This window comes from Musa acuminata, chromosome BXJ3-6 (assembly GCF_036884655.1).
Source record: "Musa acuminata AAA Group cultivar baxijiao chromosome BXJ3-6, Cavendish_Baxijiao_AAA, whole genome shotgun sequence".
NCBI classification, from domain to species: domain Eukaryota; kingdom Viridiplantae; phylum Streptophyta; class Magnoliopsida; order Zingiberales; family Musaceae; genus Musa; species Musa acuminata.
In genome coordinates this window covers 25,209,935-25,233,244 of record NC_088354.1, presented here as the reverse complement: position 1 = coordinate 25,233,244, position 23,310 = coordinate 25,209,935, and the positions used below count along the sequence as shown (strand labels likewise).

At 39.3% G+C, this 23,310-nt stretch overlaps 1 protein-coding gene across 1 annotated transcript; it reads left to right on the top strand.

Annotated features, from left to right (window-relative positions):
* Positions 1 to 7,342: 7,342 nt before the first annotated feature.
* On the top strand, positions 7,343 to 22,930 carry LOC108953220 (exocyst complex component SEC6). Its single transcript, XM_065153113.1, has 8 exons — positions 7,343 to 7,652; positions 19,554 to 19,592; positions 19,801 to 19,891; positions 19,963 to 20,066; positions 20,257 to 20,346; positions 20,492 to 20,571; positions 20,995 to 21,044; positions 22,805 to 22,930. The coding sequence occupies exons 1-6, from the start codon at positions 7,524 to 7,526 to the stop codon at positions 20,555 to 20,557; spliced, it is 519 nt and encodes a 172-aa protein (XP_065009185.1). The 5' UTR covers positions 7,343 to 7,523; the 3' UTR covers positions 20,558 to 20,571; positions 20,995 to 21,044; positions 22,805 to 22,930.
* The last annotated feature ends 380 nt before the right edge of the window (positions 22,931 to 23,310 follow it).

The following is a 23,310-nucleotide window of genomic DNA, read 5'->3' as shown; positions in this document are numbered from 1 at the left end:
AAATCATCTAACCTTGGAATAGGAAAACGATAGTCTATTGTGATTTTGTTGATGGTGCAGCTATCAACGCAATTCTCCAAGAACCATCATTCTTAGGCACCAACAAGGCAGGAACTGCACAATGACTTATGCTCTCTCGAATTAACCCCTTTTTCATTAATTCATCAATTTGCCTTTGAAGTTCTTCATGTTCCTTGGGACTCATTTTGTTCGCAGCCTTATTAGGTAGAATAGCCCCCGGAATAAGATCAATGTGACGTTGAATGTCTCTCAAAGGCGGAAGGCCATGTGGAATCTCTTCTGGTATAACATCTTGAAATTCTTCTAAGATTGGTTTCATGATTTTCGATGTCTCCTTTTGTTGTTCATTCTCCTCTACTACCATTAGGGCCAAAACATGACCACTCTTGTCTAATTCACATTTGCATTTGTTATAAGACATAAAAGCACTAACTTCCTTCTTTGGTGCACTGATTTCGGAAGGTTGTAATGAAGCTAAGATAATCTTCTTTTCATTCACCTTAAAAGAATAAGCATGTTTATAACCATCATACAACACCCTTCTATCATAATGCCAAGGTCTTCCCAACAGCAAATGACAAGCATCCATAGGAGCAATATCACACCACACTTTGTCTTTATAATACTTGTCAATAGAAAATGAAACTAAACATCTTTTAGTTATCTTGATGTCATTTCCTTTTAGCAACCAACATAATTAATATGGATGTAGATGAGGGATTGTGTCCAACTTCAACTTCTGCACCATCTCCAAAGAAATCACGTTCTCAAAAATGCCGCTGTTGATGATCACCAAGCACACTTTGCCAAGAGAAGTACATTTAGTGTGAAACATATTTTTTCGCACCTAACTTTCATCGTCGGCTACATAAGACACTTGCAAGCTACATTGCAAGACAATAGACAAACCATGATCTACATAAGTTACATCTTCCTCATCTTCATCATATTTTGGTTCATTATCAACTTCGTCTTCTCCTCCATTACTATGATCTTCAACCAAAGTTACAATCCTCCTATTTGGATAATCTGAAGCAATATGTCCAAAACCATGATATTTGAAGCATTTTTTGCTACTTGAGGTAGAAGAATTAGGGTTTTTTTTACTGACAGCAGATTCTTCACCCTTTTCTTGCACCTTCGATATCATCTTGCTTTGGATAGTAGGCTTGGAACTTCCTCCTTTTGTATAGCTTTCTTTTGAGTCGTACCGAGAACTCTTTTCAAACTTCTGTTGTTTTTTAACTTTTAATGCCAGTTTGTTTACATCATTTAAAGACCAATATGGCTGTAGTTGAACAACTTTAGCAATCTCATACTTCAGACCTCCTAAGAATCTTGCAATGATTTGCTCTTTTGGTTCCACAAGCTCTCCTTTTAACATTATGTTATCGAATTCTGCAATGTACTCTTCCACACTAAGATCTTTTTGTTTAAAATCATGGATTTTGAGAAAGATCTCTTACCAATAATTGTCAAGTAAATATTTTCTTAGCTCCCTTTTCATTTTTTCCCATGTCACGATCTTACTCTTCCCCTCACGTTCTCTTTGTTTCTTCAGATTTTTCTACCAAAAAAATATATTCCGTCTAAGTTTTAGTGCCACAGGTTTGACCTTCTTTTATTCTGGTGGTTCATGAAAATCAAAAATTCTTTCTACTATATTAATCCAATCGATAAAGTCATCAACATTTATTTTACCTTCAAACTCTGAAATCTCCAATCTGCGGTTATATTTATTCTGCCACTCGTCTTCGACTCTATTTCTTATCCAACATCTTCTCGACTCCCTTGGGAGAAGAGGTATATCTTCATTAGAAGTATATTCATGGACATCATTTTCATGCTGGTTTTGTCTACTTTCAAGTTCTTTGATTATTTCATTCTTTTCTTGTAGACTACGTAGAAATTTTCGTAGTTGCAGTCTCAACGACTCAGCATCATTTTCATGATCGCTACCTTCTCCTATTGAATCTCGGATTTCGATGATGAAGTCAATTGTCATTTGTTATCTAATCTATATGTTGAGATAAGTGTGCAGGATTAACTACGATGAAAGTAAGACATGCAGCAGAAGTTGCACCGGAGTCAAGACAATGATCACGTTGGGAGTTCGAGAGTTCGACGGAAGTTCGGACAGTCGTCGGAGGTTCTACGAGAACAAATCCGAGAAGTCCATAAGCTTGCCAAAAGAAGCTCGTCGAAACTCGCCAAGTGAATCATCGCAAGTCCAGGAGTTTGCCGGAAGTCCGCAGGAGCATCACCGAGGGTTCGTCGGATGATCGACGGAAGTTCGTCGGAAGCTCGTCGGAAGAAGCGATTGACGCACCGGAGCAAGTTGCAGTAAATGTCTTAGGAAAAATCGTAGTTAGTACATTGATTAAGTTGAAAATGGGAGGTGATCCCATTAACTTAATCTTGGGGCAATTGAGCCCTTGAAAAACCCAAATTGGGTCGAATGGATCAACCCATTCAGACCCTGATTTCTGCTAGGCGGTTGAACCGCCCAAGGCAGGAGGTTGCACCGCCTGGGCTCAGTATCCGAGTGAGACTGGGAGGTGCAACCGTTCCGGCCAGGCGGTGGCACCGCCTGGGCTCAGTCTCCGAGCGAGACTGGGCAGTGCAACCTCCCCTGACAAGAGGTGGCCGCCTGAGCTCGGTCTTCGAACTCTGCCAGGCGGTGCAACCGCCCCAGTCAAGAGGTGCAACCGCCTGAGCTCGGTCTTCGAGCTCTGTCAGGAGGTGCAACCACCCCTGATAGGAGGTAGCACCGCCCAGAGGCTCAGTCTTCGAGCTCTGCCAGGCGGTGCAACCGCTCCAGTTAGGAGGTGCAACCGCCTGATCCCGGAATTCCAGGAATTGACAGTTTTGAGCTCCAAATTTGAACTGGGTTGAGGCCTATAAATACCCCACCCATTCAGCACTGAAAGAGCATGAACTTACACCGAAATCTTGATCTTTTTCTGTGATTTTTAGAGCTCAAAATTGTTGTAAAGGCCAAAAGTTCTTCTCCCTCTGTTCTTCCAAGTTCTGAGTTGTAAAGAGAGGAGAGAAAATTCTGTAAGGGTTGTCTCCTAAGCCCGTCAAAAGGAGCGAAACTATAAAAGGGTGGTTGGCCTTCGCCTATTGAAGGAAGGCCTCTAGTTGACGTCGGTGACCTCGTCGGTGGAGGAAGCCAAAAGTGGAGTAGGTCAAGATTGACTGAACCACTCTAAATCTCAGTTTGCATTTACTTTTAGCATATTATCTTTACTGCAAACCTCCTCTAAAGCTTACTGCTTTCTGCGCATATACGATCGGGTTTCAAGCTTTGCACTTTCCGAATCAGCGTTTAGACGTAAATCTGTTTTTTTCGTACGATCATCATATTTCAGTTTGTGTTTACGTTTTAATTTCAATCATAACTGCAAACTGCCTTTATATCCTTGCTTAAACTACATCTCGCCTAATCAAGTGATTTACGAATCAGCATTTAGACGTAAATCAACTTCTTCGTACGAACGTCGTATTTCAATTTGCGCTTATATTCTGGTTTTCATCATAACTACAAACTGCCTTCATAGATTGATTTTAATGTCATCTCGCTTGATCTTAAGTTAAAGTAATCTTAGAATCGGCTTTCACACCGAAATCGTTTTTATCGTTCGAACGTGTTTTATCGTTGAAAGATTTCCGCTACACTAATTCACCCCCCCCCCCTCTTAGTGCTCTTGATCCTAACATCTCCAACTATATCTTTTCCATTCTATCTTACCATGATATCTAGCCTTTAGCTCTGATACCAAACTGATACCAAGGAAGGTAAAATGCAAAATGGATTTCGAAAGAAAACTGATGCAATAGTTTCTCATATAGAAAATGTCATAGTAGACAAAGACAAACTCTTAAAGAAAAGTCACGGTACAATTGTATTTATTGGAATGAGTGTTTTGAATAGAAAATACATGAACTCATGATAAAACTTAAAGAAGATCGAAAAATAGTTCACCACCAAGTTAAAATCACAAAGGGATACAGAAATTCACCACCCCAAGGATTATAAACGAGGATACATAACAGAAATCAAAAGACTCACCACTCAAGGATGTATCCAAGAGATACATAGTTTAAGGGAGTTCTCCAAGAGAGCTTTTGCCAAGATATTATTAGTTTCTAAAGTTCTTTCTAAGTCCTAAACACTAAAATAAATACTAGTACATGAAACAACCCTTCATACATAGAAAATTTCGAAATTAAGTGTTTATAACTACTAACCAACTCCTTTAATGCATTCCTTTGTCATGAAGAAAAGCACCTTGAAATAGCTTTAACTTTGTGCAGGGAATATGCTTATGAGCTGTCATATTTGAGTGGGCTAAGTTAAAGATTATAAGGCATCATTGTTGGCTGAAAAAAATACCATATCATAATTAAGGTTCATATGATCATATTATAGTAAATTAGACACTCCCGTGTCGATCGTTGAAGAAAAAATACAATCATTCTTGCTACTGCAGGAAGGCAATGATGGCTGTGCAGCAAGGACAATGGCAGCGGCACTTCTCGCTCGAGCGAGATACGGGAACGAGGAGGAGAGGTCGTTGGCCGGGGAGCAGTTGCGAGGCTGCATTGGCTCTGCTTCTGCAGGAAGAGGCAGAGGAAAGGCGACAGTAAAGAATGCCGCCGACGTAGGGAGGAGAAGAGGGCGCAACATGGTGGCCCTTGTTCAACTTCGAAGGAGCCCGACGCAACAATCCTAGAGAACGTCTTTGGAAAACGCTACAATGATAAGAGCTCGATAGAGGAAGATGCCACTATTGCTGACGCTTTTCGCCCAGGAAAAATGTCGCACCTGATGGCGACGCCGGGTGCAGTCACGGCGAGAGCAATGATGGAGGGGGGAGCGATTGATATGGAGTCGCGGTCCACGAGGCAGTAGGAGAAGAGCTGAGATTCTGTGGAGTCCGACAGGGAGATGGATCTACTTCGAGATGTTTAGAAGTGGATTTCACAGCGAGAGCTCTGATACCATAATAGAAATGAAATACAAAGAAGAAGATTGCATTGAGATGGAAACAATACATAATACTCCCTATTTATACATATTAGAAGAGAGAATTTTTCTCAACAGAGAATGATCTTCTTTAATAGATGTATGATATTTCCTCATGTAATTGGAGAGATCTTGATTATTGTTGAGGTTGTATTCACGGGAGATCTTGACCATAATCATAAAGAAGTTTGAGCAACTCTTGTGGCTGGACCAACAAAATGTTTAGTTCTTTTTCTCCAATAAATTAGGATTTGTATAGTTCCTACGTGATAGTGTTTGATGTATACCAACCACTGGAGTCCCATATCTCAGCATTAACAGATCACACACATATTTGTAAAACCAAATTTGATTTACAACCACTAGTCAAAATTATATAGAGATCAAACTCCAAGATGGAGAAAACATAGACAAACAACATCGAAAAGAGTATAAAACAGATAGCATGATCCAACTGGACTTTTAATTCGTCTGAGTTGGTGGACCCTTTCTTTTGGAAGGGAGCTTTGGATAAGCTTGAAGCATTTAGGAAGAAGAAAAAAAAAAAAAAAAAAAAAGAGAAGTAATTAGGTAGAATGATGAAACAAATACCTCGGTGGATTTCAGCTGGGCCTAATGTACATTTACACTTTCATGAAGAGGAATCGATACAGAATGGAAATGTAAGAATATTATCTGTACAAATATAACCTATGGAAAGAGAGGAAAATACTTAAGTCAACCAACCAGCACCTACATGTTGAGAATTGTTCTTCCTGCAACCTTTCATGCATTTAAAGACGCCAGATAGCCTTCGAGTGACTTCGGCCGTGGCCACGGAGGAGAGTTCTCAGCTTGCTGTGTCTGAGATGCATTGCTCTCTCTTTCGGGTGCTTTATGTCGTAGGACAAGTTACATGGTGGCCATTGTCGTGGTTCTGAAAGCAAAAGGCCAAATGATCGTCCGAAAAATATATTTTTATGATATTCGTTTTCAAATTTCTCAAATAATCACTTCCTGTTTCTAATGTTCCAAAAATATTCCTTCAAATTTTTTTTTTTCATCCAAACCAAAAATTTTTTCCGTCAACTATTTACAATATTTTATGAGTTAATTTTTAACCATAAAAACATTATAAGACTAGTTCAAAAACACTGTATAGCATTTTCAAAATAATATATAGTTTTTAAAATAAAAATGCTATGCAGTATTTTTTAAAATAATATTTTTGAACTAAATATTGATATCATAATATTTTTGAAACAAAACACTATATATTGTTTTTGAAAAAAAATACATATAATATTTTTAAAAACTATATAGTGTTTTTAAAAATTTTATAATATTTTTATGGATAAAACTCAACCCAAAACACTGTAAACGGTTAGTCAAAAATCGGTTTTGAATTGGGTGAAAAAAATACATGACAACCTTTGTAAAGTATTTTTGAGATTTAAAAAAATATATTTAAAAATTATGAAAGTTGTCTTACTCGATATATTTATTATAGCTTTGATGCTCACGTATTCTAAGACAACAAAACTCACTCGTATGACATTGTTTGTCTGATAGAAATAATTATATATATGAACTTCAAAGTTAAACTAAATCTATAATAAGTTTGGTGGTAATCCAAATATCGTACTATCCACATCAAGGCTAAATACTAAAGAAGATTATACGACATGAGTACAGAAGTGAGAAGCTTATCATAACTCGATCCATGAAAGAAGAAAATCTTGAAGCTCTCTTTAACGATAATAAAATTATTCATCTTAAGAAAACAAAGAAATATTATTTTTAAAATCATTGATCTCGATTTGATATCATTCTTTCGAATGCCCTGAAGGTATATGATCTCTCTCTCTCTTGATAGTATCGATTTTAATTCTATAAAAAATGAAATCAAAATTGAATCGATCCCAAATGATTCTAATTCTAATTTTAATTTCAAACTGGAACTGTCATTGATTCTCTCGTTAGTTCCATTGACCGTTTGCTCGTTGCAATGGTCATTTGACCCTTTTTTTTTTTTTCTTTTTTCACTTGGCTCAGAATTGAACCAGAAATCGAATCGCATAGTACTGATTCTGATTTGAATTAGTTCGATTCTCGATTCTGCTTATATATATATATATAATGTGTGTGTGTCTATAAATCGTTGCGTGAGCCAAGTTGAGTGTCGACCGCTCGGACGGTTCTTCGAACAGGGGAAGTTGGCCCCACTGCGTGACAACCAATACGAAGCCGTTTACTTGTGGTGACCGATTCATACGAGTCATAGGAGGGAACTCTTACCGCAAAGGGAACGAGGGAGTTAGTCAAATCCCCCGCACCCCATTTCCACTCCCATATCGACGAGCGAGACGAAGGCGGATCGGAGATTCAAACCACAAGAAGAAGGAAGAACTTGGAAGAGAAGGGAGGAGTTTGAGAAGGAACCGGGGGAAGTGTGCTTGGGGATCGATCGGATCCGGCGGCAGCTGAGAATATGGAGATGGAATATCTGGGTATTGAGGCGAAGCAGGCCGCCGTCCGCGAGGTGGCCAAGATCCTCCCCCTCCAGGACCTCCTCGTTTCCATCGCCTCCATCAAAGCCGACTACCTCTCCCGTCAACAGGTTAGGGTCGCGTCACTCGGTTATTCCCCCCCCGCCCACTTCTTCTTCTTGTTCTTCCAAGAACTCGCAGGATGCAGCGAGGTTTCGAAATTTGTTTTCTTTATGTAGGACAAAGAACAATGGCCGAGAATAATGATCAGTTTTTTTACTTGATAAACCCTTTGGAGTCCTTCAAGTGATTAAAGTCTATTCGGTCGAAACAACGAAAAAAGAAAGATAACGACGGTTTCAATGGCAAAAGAAGGGTTTTTGTTAGGTTTGATAACCGAATTTTTGTTAGGACTCTAGGAGAGTCCTAATTGAGATGGACATTCATGTAAAATCTACCTAAGCTGACTCTTATTAAAGAAGTGAAGAGGCCGGCTAGGGTTAGGAGGTTGTTTCTTAGAGAAAAATTATGAGTTGTAAGGGAATAGAAGTTAAGTAGGAGTCCTATTAGGAGTTGGTTAGAAGTAGGAGTCTTGAGTAGGAATCCTATTAGGAGTTAGGGTTTAGAAGCCCTATAAATAGCCATGTATTCCTCCTCTTTTCATAAGCAATAGATGAATCTTTTCTGCAGCCTTTGAGCAGCAACTTGGAGGGAGGAACCCCTATAGAGTTCCAAGGAAGCCGATCCCCTAAAGAGATCAACCCCAAGTTTAGAATCTGCAAGGGTTCTAACACCTGGTATCAGAGCAGCGTTCTTGGCATCTTGATGGCCTTCCATAGCCATCCATCAGCCCTCCACAGCCGCCCAAAGCAATTCCCACAATTGCTTAAAAGATCGTCGCCAAATTTTGCCATCATCTCCACCACCGCGGATCATCCCGTGAATTGCAACAAGTTCTGGTTTCCTACCTTACTACTACTGCAATTTAGTTATCCTTATCCGAAAAAAAAAAAAAAAAAAAAATTTGTTCCTATATTACTGCATAAACTTTTCGTCACAAAGTTTTCATTTCTACAACGAAAGATACATTGTAGAATTTCAACCGCATAGCACTGTTTGTTTGATCTTAATACTATATTTTCTCTGTCATATAAACTAAGATATTAATGTCAATTCCCTCCTCAAATCTGTTAATTTTTTTGTGGAGATTTCGTCAAAAAACCGCTGTTTCTTCGACGATAATTCTGCTCTTACAAGACAACACAATTCTGTAGCAAACTTTCATTGATTTCTATCAAACCTTTGCTGTCATCCACCACAGATCGAAAACTTTCATCCACAGCCCTAAAACTCCACCAAACCACACCCTCAAACTGCACCCAAAAAAGCCACAAAACAAACCTAAACCGCAGCCTTCATCTACCAATCCACCAACCCTTTAAACCATCACTTCTCTCAACCTATACATGCCTTTAACCCATCAACAAAAGAGAGATCTTAATATCACAGATTTGGAGTCATATACTATGGCATGTGAAGAGGCAATCAATACTAAATTTGAAGCCTTTGAGGCACGAATGGAGGATAAGATTCGGACTCTCCTTACCGAATTTAGTTTGGGCCTACTACCAAGCCCGAAGAAATCACATCAAGGAGAGAGCTCTAACCAATCACATCATGCCCAAAGAGATGACTTCCAAGAGAGGAGAGGCTCTATGACCGCCCCAACTATTCGCACATGAGAGTGGACTTCCCTAGATGGGAAGAAGGAGACCCAATTGGTTGGATCTCGCGCGCGGAGCGATATTTTCGGTACCATAAAACTGCGGATGCATCCATGGTGGAAATTACAGCTATACATCTTGAAGGGGATGCCATACAGTGGTTTGACTAGTTTGAACACACTTATGGAGTCCTTTCATGGTGACAATTCAAAGAAGGACTGCTGATCCTCTTCAGACCAACCGATTACGAGAACATTGATGGACAACTAGCAAAGATCCGACAAACCTCCACCATTCAGGAGTACCAAACCAGGTTTGAAAGGTTATCTAATCAAACTCGTGATTGGTCTGAAAAATAGCTATTGGGGACCTTCATTGAGGGCTTGAAGCCGGAGATCCGGGGAGAAGTTAAAGCGCGACAACCATACACGCTTATGATAGCCATCTCTTTCGCACGACTTCAAAAGGAGCGATTGAACCATGAAGCCCGGAGGACTAGGATCACTCCTCGACCTATAATACTGAAGCCCTCAACCCCCTCTACTATCAACCGAGTCCCTACACCAAAAAGGTTGACAAGAGAAGAACTTCGGGAGCGATCTGCGAAGGGGTTATGTACGCAAGAAGGACGAAACTTGGCGGATGTGCATCGACTACCGAACTTTAAATGGTATCACCGTCAAGGACAAGTACCCAATACCAGTGGTGGATGAACTTCTTGATGAATTGAAAGGAGCTCGAGTCTTCACGAAGTTGGACCTCCGATCCGGTTACCACCAAATTCAGGTATGTGACGATGACATTCCAAAAACTGCATTTCGCACACATGATAGCCATTATGAATTCTTGGTAATGCCTTTTGGACTCACTAATGCTCCTTCAACCTTTCAAAGTCTCATGAACGATATTTTTTGGAGCTTTCTTCGTAAATTTATGCTGGTATTTTTTGATGATATTCTCGTTTACAACCCTTCTCTTGAGACTCACTTTCAGCATTTACGGATTGTTTTGACGATCCTTCGGGAGAATACTCTTTTTGTTAAGCAACCAAAGTGTAGCTTTCTCTAGCAAAAAGTAGAGTACCTTGGGCATATAATATCAGAAGGAGTGGCGGTAGACCCAACAAAAATTGAGGCAATGCAAGGCTGGCCGAAACGTACAAACGTGAAATTACTGCGGGGGTTCCTTGGACTAACGGGCTACTACCGAAAATTTGTTAAGGACTATGGGAAGATCAATGCACCACTCACTTTTTTACTGAAAAAAGATGCTTTCCAATGGTCAGACAAAGCCTCTGCTGCCTTCGACAAACTTAAAGCAGCCATGACAACGACGCCGGTGCTTGCACTACCAGATTTCAATAGACCCTTCATCATTGAGGTCGACGCATCTGGAGTCGGAATTGGAGCCGTTCTCATGCAAAATGGTCGACCACTCGCATACACTAGCAAGGCATTATCTCCCTCCCATCAAAACATGTCAGTATATGATAAGGAGATGCTCGCCATTGTACACGCAGGAACGAGGTGGAGACCCTACCTGATCGGCCGGCGATTTCAAATTAAAACTGACCATAAAAGCCTCAAGTACTTTTTGAAGCAAAAGATATCATCCCCTGAGCAGCAAAAATGGGTAACCAAACTTCGTGGATTTGATTATGAAATTATTTACAAAAAAGGGGAGAGAAAACGTTGTTGCAGATGCACTCTCACGGCTACCTGAACAAGCTAAGGTTTCAGCCATCTCCCTTCCTACCACTGGTCTCCTCGAGGACATTAAGGAAGAATGGAAGAAGGATCCAGAGATCAGCAACATCATAAAAAAATTGGAGGAGGTTCCAAGTGCAATAGCCCACTACACTTGGGATTCGAGGGATCTACGCTACAAAGGTCGTATTGTGCTTATACCTGACTCCCCTTGCATCACAATCATCTTACATGAAATACACTCCATACCTTTAGCAGGGCACTCTGGATTCCTAAGAACCTACAAAAGAGTGAAGCAAAATTTTTATTGGAGATGGATGAAAAAAATTATTGCTGAATATGTGGCACAATGTGATGTATGTCAACAGCACAAGGGTGAAACGGTGGCAAATCCAGGGAAGCTACAACCACTACCCATACCAGACTCAGTGTGGACTGACATCTCCATGGACTTCATTGAAGGGCTGCCATCTTCCAAGGGTAAAAGCATGATTCTCGTGGTGGTTGATCGACTTACGAAATATGTTCATTTTTGTGCTGTGAGAAATCCCTACACTACTGCTAGTATTGCCCAGATTTTCATAGAAAATATTGTTAAACTGCATGGGATGTCAAGGTCCATCGTAAGTGATCGTGACAGGATCTTCACTAGTAAATTTTGGACCGAGTTATTTCAGTTACAAGGCACCAAACTCAAGATGAGCACAGCGTATCATCCACAAACTGACGGCCAAACAGAGGTGGTAAATAGGTGCTTAGAGACGTACCTCCGGTGTTTCGCTAGCGACCGACCAAAAGAGTGGGCGAAATGGCTTCCTTGGGTCGAATGGTGGTATAATACTACATATCATTCATCTACAAAATGTGCCCCTTATAAAGCATTGTATGGTCGACCAGCCCCTGTGATTCCAAAGTATGTAATTGGCTCGGCCAAGGTAGATTAGGTTGACCAAGAATTGATTAATAGGGATAAACTCTGTTAGAACCCTTGCAGATTCTAAACTTGGGGTTGATCTCTTTAGGGGATCGGCCTCCTTGGAACTCTATAGGGGTTCCTTCCTCCAAGTTGCTGCTCAAAGGCTGCAGAAAAGATTCATCTATTGCTTGAGAAAAGAGGAGGAATACATGGCTATTTATAGGGCTTCTAAACCCTAACTCCTAATAGGACTCCTACTTAAGACTCTTACTTCTAACCAACTCCTAATAGGACTCCTACTCAAGACTCCTATTCCCTTACAACTCCTAATTCTTCTCTAAGAAAAAACCTCCTACATGAATGTCCCTCTCAATTAGGACTCTCCTAACTAGAGTCCTAACAGAATGTCCCTCTCAATTAGGACTCTAGCTAGGAGAGTCCTAACAGAATGTCCCTCTCAATTAGGACTCTCCTAGCTAACGTCCTAACAGTTTTACAGGAATGTCCCTCTCAATTAGGACTCTCCTAGCTAGAGTCCTAACAAACCCGCCCTCTTCAAATCAGCCTTGTCCTCGAGGCTGACGATTCATGAATTTTGGGAATTTGATCTTCAAGTCATCATAGTTCTCCAAAGTGGCATCTTCTTTTAGTAGGTTTGCCCACTGTATTAGCAATTCAGTAGTGGATCGTCGTCGTCGAGTCATAATCCGTCGATCAATAATGGCACTTGGCTGAGTCTGAAGTCCTCCTTGGGTAGTCATATTTGGTGGGTGGCTTTGGGCTATCTCCAAGCACCTATTTACAACTTCTGTCTGGCCATCGGTTTGTGAGTGATATGCCATACACCTTTTCAATTTAGTACTCTTATAGTGTAATTCTTTTGAGTCCCAATTGTAATGAGCTACGGAGCTTGGTGCTTCCTCCAATTTTTTTATAATCTTACTAGTCTCTGAATCTTCCTGCCATTCCATCTTAATATCCTCAAGGAAGTTGCTGGTCGGAAGTGAAATGGCCAAAACTTCAGCTTGCTCGGGTAGCTGCGAAAGCGCATCTGCAAGAACATTCTCTTTCCCCTTTTTGTAAGTTATTTCATAATCAAATCCAAGAAGTTTTGTTACCCAGTTTTGCTGCTCAGGGGAAAATATCTTTCGCTCCAAAAATTACTTAAGGCTTTTATGGTCGGTTTTAATTTGAAATCGTCGACCAATCAAGTAGGGTCTCCACCTCGTTGCTGCGCGCACAATGGCGAGCATCTCCTTATCATATGTTGACTTATTTTGATGGGAGGGAGATAATGCCTTGCTAGTGTATGCGAGTGGTCGACCATCTTGCATGAGAATTGCTCCAATTCCGACTCCAGATGCGTCGGCCTCAATAATGAAGGGTCGGTTGAAATCTGGTAGTGTTAGCACCGGCGTCGTCGTCATGGTTGTCTTAAGTTTGTCGAAGGCAACGGAGGCTCTGTCCGACCATTGGAAGACATCTTTTTTCAGAAAGGAAGTAAGTGGTGCACTGATCTCTCTATAGTTTTTCACGAACTTGTAGTAGTAGCCTGTTAAACCCAGAAAGCCATGTAGCAATTTTATGTTCCTCGGGGTCAGCCAATTTTGCATTGCTCCAATTTTGAAGGGGTCTACTGCCACACCTTCCTCTGATATGATATGCCCAAGATATTCCACCTTCTTTTGAAGAAAGCAAAAATTCATAGTGGTTATTGTGTGTTCAAAAGGTGGTTTTCGGTATGTCTTCTTCGCATACTCGTATTTGATGATACCCGGATCGAAGGTCCAGCTTTGTAAAGATTTGTGCACCCTTTCATCTTGCAACTCATCTACTACTGGAATAGGATATTTATCCTTGATGGTTATGCCATTGAGAGTTCAGTAATCAACACATAATCGCCATATTCCATCCTTCTTTCGCATGAGGAGCACCGGTGAAGAGTAGGGGCTACAACATGGCCGAATAACTCCTGTTTTGAGCATCTCTTTTACAATCCTTTCTATTTCATCCTTCTAGAGATGTGGATACTGATATGGCCGAGCATTTGCTGGAGATTGGCCTGGAAGAATCGTTATACAATGATCATGCCGACGGGTAAGAGGTAGGTTGCGTAGTTCGTCAAATATATCTGAAAATTCAGCAAGCAAAGGAAGTAGATTTGGATCTTCCAATTTTGTTGGCTCTCCCTTAGTTTGATGCTCAAGTTGTACCAAAAAGCCACTACATGCTTTATGCAAAACCTTCTTCATTTGTTGTGTGCAAATCATCGTTACGTCGCCCCCACGTTTCCCGTGCAGTATCACCTGTTTCTCCTTACTGTAAAATTTCATAATTAGTTTCATAAAATTCCAAGAAAAATCACCTAATGTTGTCAACTATTTAATTCTGAGCATGGCCTCATGATCATCAAGAGGGAGAAGGAAGAAATCTGCAATTATCTCTTGGTCCTGCAGCAATAGTTTCTCCTGCGGGCTCCTACGATCACACTTCAAAATCCGTCTGTCGGTGACCTTAACATCAAACCTGCAACGATTCTCGATAGGTAATGCCATTCGGATAGCAACCTTACTATTTAGGATATTATTAGTTCTGCCCGTGTCGATGAAAACAGTGATCAGTTGTTGTTTGAGAAGGCCTCCAACCTTCATCATTTGCGGGTTTGAGTAGCCGGCTAGTGCATGTACCGTAACTTCGGTCAGTTGTGGCTCTTCTTCTGCATCTTCTTCTTTATGTTCAATGCTCTCTTCAGGATGTTCAATGGCCTCTTCTTCTACTGGTTCAATGATAAAAAGTCTCCCTTTACTACAGCGATGCTCATGGCTCCACGGCTCGTCGCAATGCCAACATAACCCCTTCGCAGATCGCTCTTGAAGCTCTTCTCTTGTCAACCTTTTTGGTGCAGGGACTCGGTCAACAGTAGGGGGGGCTAAGGGCTTCAATATTACTGGTTGAGGAGTGACCCTAGTCCTTCGAGCTTCATGGTTCAATTGCTCCTCTTGATGTCGTGCGAAAGAGATGGTTGCCATAAGCGTGTACGGTTGTCGCGCTTTAACTTCTCCTCGGATCTCCGGCTTCAAGCCCTCAATAAAGGTCCTCAATAGTTGTTTTTGAGACCAATCAAGAGTTTGATTAGATAACCTTTCAAACCTGGTTTGGTACTCCTGAATGGTGGAGGTTTGTCGGATCTTTGCTAGTTGTCCGTCAATATTCTCGTAATCAGTTGGTCAATAGCGGATCAGCAGTCCTTCTTTGAATTGTTGCCATGAAAGGACTCCATAAGTATGTTCAAACCAGTCAAACCACTGTATAGCATCCCCTTCAAGATGTATAGCTGCAATTTTCACCATAGATGCATCCGCGGTTTTGTGGTACCGAAAATATCGCTCCGCATGCAAGATCCAACCAATCGGGTCTCCTTCTTCCCATCTAGGAAAGTCCACCCTTATGCGTGGATAGTTGGGATCGATCATAGAGCCTCCCCTCCCTTGGAACTCATCTCTTCGGGCCTGGTGCAATTGGGCAAAGCTCTCTCCGTGATATGATTTTTTCGGGCTTAGTAGTCGACCCAATCTGAGTTCAGTAAAGAGCGTCCGAATCTTATCCTCCATTCGCACCTCCAAGGCTTCAAATTTAGCATCGATTGCCTCCTTAGATGCCATAGTATATGCCTCCAAATCTATGATGTTAAGATCTCTCTTTTGTTGTCAGGTTAAAGGCATGTATAGGTTGAGAGAAGTGATGGTCGAAAGGGTTGGTGGATCGGTGGATGTAGGCTACGATTTAGGCTTGTTTTGTGGCTGTTTTGGGTGCAGTTTGAGGGTGTGGTTTGTGGAGTTTTAGGGCTGTGGATGAAAGTTTTGGATCTGTGGTAGATGGCAGCAAAGGTTTGAGAGAAATCAGTGGAAGTTGCAGCAAGTATGTGTTGTCTTGTAAGAGCAGAATTGTCGTCGAAGAAACAACGGTTTCTCGACATAATTTCCATCAAAAACTTGAGAGAATTAAGGAGGGAATTGACAATAAAATCACAGTTTATATGACAGTAAGGATGACTAATTTAATCAAGAAAATTTTGGCAGTATAATAGCAAGGAAATTGGTGCAAGTTGCGATAGCAGAATTCTCGTCGAAAAATTTCAGCAGTTTACGATGAAAATTTATAGCAACACAAAAATCGGTTTTAGAGATGAATTCCTCAATAGATCAATCTTAGATGGAAGCCAAGATGATCTATAAAGTGTATAAGAAATTTTATTCAAAAAAGATTGCAAATAGATGGGTTAATGCAACAATATGCGGCTGAAATTTTCTGCAGCATAGATTTTTAAGTATAGCAGATTGGACGTAAAAGATCAGAGTTTATATTAAGAATTTTTTGATGAAACCAAAGGGAAATATACTACTAGGAAGTGTCAAAGCTATCATAAAAATTTTGTAGAGATTTGGATAGAAACAACATAGTATCAAGATCAAACAATCAGTGCTATGCGGCTGGAATTTTACGGTGAAGATTTTCAAGTATAGCAGATTAGATGTAAAATATCAATGGTTTATATTGATAATTTTTTGACAAAACCAAAGGGAAATCTGCTGTTAGGAAGTGTCAAAGATGTAATAAAATTTCGTGGAGATTTGGATAGAAAAAACATAGTAGCAAGATCAAACAGACAGTGCTATACGGTTGGAATTCTGCAATGTATCTTTCGTCGTAGAGATGAAAACTTTATGACGAAAAGTTTATGCAGCAATATAAGAATAATTTTTTTGGGATTTTTAAATAAAGATAACTAAATTGCAGCAGCAGTAAGGTAGAAAACTAGAACCTGTTGCAATTCACGGGGAGATCAAAGGATGATCCGTGGTGGTGGAGATGATGGCAGAATTCGACGATGATCTTTTAAGCAATTGTGGGAATTGCTTTGGACGATTGTGGAGGGTTGATAGATGGCTGTGGAAGGGCAGCAAGACACCAGGAACGCTGCTCTGATACCAGGTGTTAGAACCCTTGCAGATTCTAAACTTGGGGTTGATCTCTTTAGGGGATCGGCCTCCTTGGAACTCTATAGGGGTTCCTCCCTCCAAGTTGCTGCTCAAAGGCTGCAGAAAAGATTCATCTATTGCTTGAGAAAAGAGGAGGAATACATGGCTATTTATAGGGCTTCTAAACCCTAACTCCTAATAGGACTCCTACTTAAGACTCTTACTTCTAACCAACTCCTAATAGGACTCCTACTCAAGACTCCTATTCCCTTACAACTCCTAATTCTTCTCTAAGAAAAAACCTCCTACATGAATGTCCCTCTCAATTAGGACTCTCCTAACTAGAGTTCTAACAGAATGTCCCTTTCAATTAGGACTCTCCTAGCTAGAGTCCTAACAGAATGTCCCTCTCAATTAGGACTCTCCTAGCTAACGTCCTAACAGTTTTACATGAATGTCCCTCTCAATTAGGACTCTCCTAGCTAGAGTCCTAACAAACTCTTACAACTGTTAAAAGATAATCTCTCTACTGCTCAAGCTAGAATGAAGCAGCAAGTCGACACACGACGAAGTGAAAGAGAATTTTCAGTGGGAGATCGGGTTTATCTTCGCCTACAACCATACAAGCAACTCTCTATCAACACTCGAGCCTCCATGAAGCTATCCCCACGTTTTTATAGGCTCTATCAAATCACAGAGCGTATTGGAGCCGTGGCGTACAGACTTTAATTACCTGAGGATGCCAAAATTCACCCTGTCTTCCACGTATCATGTCTAAAGCCCAAGTTAGGAGAACACGAGTCACCCTAGATCCAACTGCCCAACACAATTGAGGATGGAGTTATTCAAGCCCAACCACAAGCTATCCTCGATCGCAGGATCGTGATGCGTCGCCGACATCCCTCTACTGAAGTACTAGTGCATTGGAATAATCTACCACTTGAAGACGCCACATGGGAACCATATGAGGAGCTGAAGACCCGGTTCCCTGAATTCATGGAATCTCAGCCTTGAGGACAAGGCTGATTTGAAGAGGGCGGGTCTGTTAGGACTCTAGCTAGGAGAGTCCTAATTGAGAGGGACATTCATGTAAAACCTACCTAAGCTGACTCTTATTAAAGAGGTGAAGAGGCCGGCTAGGGTTAGGAGGTTGTTTCTTAGAGAAGAATTATGAGTTGTAAGGGAATAGGAGTCTTAAGTAGGAGTCCTATTAGGAGTTGGTTAGAAGTAGGAGTCTTGAATAGGAATCCTATTAGGAGTTAGGGTTTAGAAGCCCTATAAATAGCCATGTATTCCTCCTCTTTTTATAAGCAATAGATGAATCTTTTCTGAGGGAGGAACCCCTATAGAGTTCCAAGGAGGCCGATCTCCTAAAGAGATTAACCCCAAGTTTAGAATATGTAAGAGTTCTAACAATTTTACTGGGAAGCAGTGTTAATTTAATCAGTGCCTCAGATGCCTTCAAAATGGTGCACCAAGTATCTAATTAATTTTTGCAATCACTTTGTGCTAGCGGAGCAGGAATTTGTATTAGCAAAATTCAAAAGGAAAGATCTTGAATAAGAAATTGACAGGAGCGGGTTTTTGTTAGGTTTCGCAACCAAATTTTATTGGGAAGCAGTGCTGATTTAATCAGTGCCTCAGATGCCTTCAAAATGGTGCACGAAAGTATCTAATTAATTTTTGCGATCTCTTTTTGAGCTAGCGGAGCAGGAATTTGTATTAGCAAAACTCAAAAGGAGAGATCTTGAATAAGAAAATGACAGGAGCAGTATAACAAAAGTCTGTTGCCTAATACTGAAAATAAGTAGTGGTAAATTTGTGGAATAGAGGAGCATGTACTCCGAACTCCTAGTATGTATGCTGAAACTACTATGCTGTGACATGGATTAAAAATGGCTAATACTATGCTGAAACTACTTTTGCTGTTCCCTACACTTCTGCTTAACCTCAGTGAAAAACTATATATCACAATAGGTGCAGTAATTTGTTTATGGTCATGTTGGACTTGGTGCTTCTTTGCTTTCGAAAATTGAAAAGGTTGTCTGCTTTATAGATGTTTACCCATATTTTGTGAACTTACCATAGTTATATACAAGGATTACAATTTCAAATAATACCGTTTGTTTCGGGCAGTACTTACCGGTCCGTCAATTGACCGGTACACGGACCGCCCGTTATCGGATGGAATATATATATATATATACATACATATATATATATATACATACATATATATATATATACATACATATATATATATATACATATATATATATATACATACATATATATATATATACATATATATATATATATATATACATACATATATATATATACATATATATATATATATATTTTATATATAAATATTTTTATAAAAGGCGATGTTGCCCCACGTGAGAGAAGGATATATATATATAAACGAGGCGACGTCGCTAAATTATATATGTATATATATATATATGTATATATATATATATGTATATATATATATATGTATATATATATATGTATATATATATACACCGAGCGGTATACCAAACAGAACACCGCTCGGTATATAGTATCGTACTGTACCGAGCGAATGTCGAAACTCCGGTATGGTATGATATTTCAATCCTTGGATATATACGTTTGTTATTCATGCTTCACCATATAAAGTTTTGATGAATGTTTTTTCCACTGATTTCTATGCTTCCAGGCAAATGATGCACAACTCAGCACAATGCTAGCGAAGCAGGTAGTTTATCATGACATTCAATTTAGTGCCAATCATTACTGTTTCTTAGTGTTATTTCTAGGTAAGATTTGCCAGGCCATAGAGGATGCATTTATGACCTTGGAAGAAGTGTTCACATGATTTTTGTGAACTTTGTGGTCTTCAGACCATCAAGTAGTCATTTTGTATCTAAAATTATTGGTGTTAACATGTACATTTCTTCCTACAGGTTGAGCAGGCACATAAGGGCATTGATGCACTGGGTTTGTGTCAGAAAACAATAAACCAGATCCGTGAAAATTTTTTGTCCATTGAAAAATGTGCCTATACACATTAGGTTCTACTTTCTTTCTTATATATACCATACGAGACATATAGCTAACTATTTTAGTTATAACAAATAGGTTGTGCCAAGAATACCAGACGTTGATCGAGAATGATGACAAGATTAAGCTTCTTAGCAATGCTAGAAACAACTTGAGCACAACGCTACAGGTACACAACTTTTGCAATTATGGTGCTATCATTTGTTTTATTTATTTTGAAACCAGAACATGCATTTTGTTCTACTCTAATATAACTCAACATCGGACAAGGGAGAAAATCCTAGCATTTACTCAGGTTCTTACTTTGGAGTCTTGACTTCTTGCTCTTTTAACATCATGGTGATCGGCTGTTTCTGCAGGATGTTGGAGGGATGATGTCCATTTCTCTTGAAGCGGCTGCAGCTCATGATTCTCTAAGGGATGACAAGGAACTCATTCACACATTTGAGGTGCCAAAATTTCTATTTAATTATAACAGAGCACACGATTTATTGACTCATGCAACTGGCTCAGTTATCACTGCACTACAAATTCTGAGCTGCTTATACATTATTCACCGTGTTATTCTTTCTTTCTTCCTTGTTGTGGTGATAGAGGTTAACAGCACTGGATGGTAAGCGGCGTTTTGCATTAGCAGCTGCAGCATCACACAAGGAATAGGTTGGAAGGCTGAGGTAAAATTTAACATTTTATTTCATTTTTGGTTCAATAATTGATCAATTTTGATATGAAATTGGTCAGTCTGCTTATTTTTCTCTCCATACTACACTTAATAATTCACATATTGATGTTTGGTCAATGCATCATTATTTTTCTATTGCTATCTAGTTGATTTATTGCTGTTGCTTGGTTGGTCCAATTATTGCATTGTCGTTCTAGTTAAAAACAGGATCAAAAGATGCAAACTTTTTTATCACTTTCATTGATAAATGAGGAAGATGAATGCAAATTTATCATTAGCATTATGATCTACCTCATTTTCCTATTATTTTATGTTTGATAAAGCGTGTAGTTTAATTAGTTTCTATTATCTGATGATGCCATTGTTTTACTTCTTTTGCTTGATAGTTTCATGATGAAATTCATGTTGTTTACAGAGAATACTTTGGGGTCATATCTCCAACTTCTTTAAGCTGGCTAAGGAAAGGTAAAGGTTTCATCATGAGAGTTCTTTGTATTACATTCATGGTGCAATTTAAGTTAGTTTAAATTAGTTTTTTTTATTCTTTTATGTTGTTGTTCTCAGTAATGATGATTCCGGTGGAACTTTTGCTACCTTAAACTATCTTTATAAAAGTTTCAAACTTTGGTTTCATTTCTTAAAGGGAGTTCTGTCACCACTCGAGCCTGATAGGTTAATTGGCCTATCAACTTCGTTTGGCCCAAATCACTAGTCAAAATGCTTAAGTTGAAGTTGACAATAGTACACCGATCAGACCCTTATAAGTTAATCTTAATCTTGCCCACTTTCGATATGGGACTAATTGGAGATGTTACAAATTCCGCATATATTCTTTCGTGAGTTTTATATTTGAACTCTTCCTTCAAGCAGTTCTTTGAGTATATGGCATAATATTCTGTTTTTGTACTTATTTAACATTTTGAAGGGGCTCTTGGTGCATTCTTTTGTTGTACATATATGATGATGTGAGTCTACCCAAACTTTTATTACTAAAGGAGAAATTTCTTTCCCCAATTTCCTTTTCCTTTCCACCCATCTTGTGTTAGTATTAGATATAGATATCAATCTTCCTTGATCTAATAGACTCTGGTTGAGATATATCTTTTAAACAAAAGCTTCTAAGAAGGATATTTTACCAGCAGTTAGTTGATTAGATAGATACCATTGTGATTGTTTACATTTTTTTTTTAGTTTTTGTGGTCTTTGGAAGTCTAGTTGCAGGCTATAGAGAACAAGAGTTTGTTATATGGATTTTTATCAATGAAAATGCATTGAATTGTCAGTTCACCATCCTCTTTTGCCACCTCATCACCATCTTCTTGTCCACCATTCATATGCCATTTTAAATCTCTTAAGTAGTCCATATCTGTTATAATGTTTGCATATATAGATATTATCTTGATGCTCTCTGAATGTTTTAAACCAAACTAAATTGGAGCGGCTCTTTAACACACCATGTCATTCCATGTCTATTTGATTTTTTGTTCTTCCAGCTCAATTAAACAAAATGCAATGAGCTAGGCACATTTAAAGTTGTCATATACTATGCTAGAGTTTATGGGACAAACAAAATACTGACATGCCAACTCTGAGAATTGACAGCTCTATGGTAAGGGTTTTCCATATATCTGGCTCTTTATATCATTTCTTACCTGAAAAAAATGAGCTACTACAAAAGAGTGAGATTAACTAAGAGAATATAACTGAAACCGAAGAACACTAAATTGTAATCTTTGTTAGCTTGTTAGCTGCACCTACTTTCACATTTATGTAAAACATGATACTACTCTGTCTCCAAAATGCACAATTGTCCTGAAATATGACAATTCATGAATTTAGTCCTATTTTGATCTATCTTACACACATTGTTCGTTCTTATGTGAAAGTAACAGAAAAATAGCAGCATAATTTGCATACAATGATTCTGATTCATAACTGACCTGAAGTAGTCTGATTAGTACATGTTATAGTGCTCTTTTTGGCTGCCAGTGAGATGATCTGTTTAGACATGGTCTCATTAATTTGTCTTAGAGCTTCCTTTTGGTCAGACCCACTTGTTCAAATCTATACAAGATACCATAACTTGATCAGATCATTTTATATGCATACCTATTCTCTTAATTACTTTGTCTGATAGTATGAGCTTATGCTTTATGTGATTTCTTAGTTTGTTTGAAGTGACATATTCTATCCAACTTTTTATATGATTTTTTCTTGCATTGCAGTCCACAGACAGACACTGGTGCGAGCTTTAAATTATGAATTATTGTTTCAACATGTATTGCTCCTTCCCATTAATCCTATCTTGGTATGGTGGTAATTGGCTCTGACTTTCTGGATGTTTGTTATTTTTTGAAACAGTGCTCGGATTTCTAAAACTAAATCTTTATTGAGCAAATCTTTGAAATGCAATTAAAGTGATAGTGGTCTGTGTAAATTTCTCTGACATGTAGTCCATTTATCTGACATGGAGTTTCCACAAAGTCTTATAGCAACATTATTGCTGCTTGGGCTCTACTTGTTTCTTCTCTTCCCTTCCACTATAGCACCTCATCTTTTTTTCCCTACGAAATGCAACCACGATGTTAGAACCCTTGCAGATTCTAAACTTGGGGTTGATCTCTTTAGGGGATCGGCCTCCTTTGAACTCTATAGGGGTTCCTCCCTCCAAGTTGCTGCTCAAAGGCTGCAAAAAAGATTCATCTATTGCTTATGAAAAGAGGTGGAATAC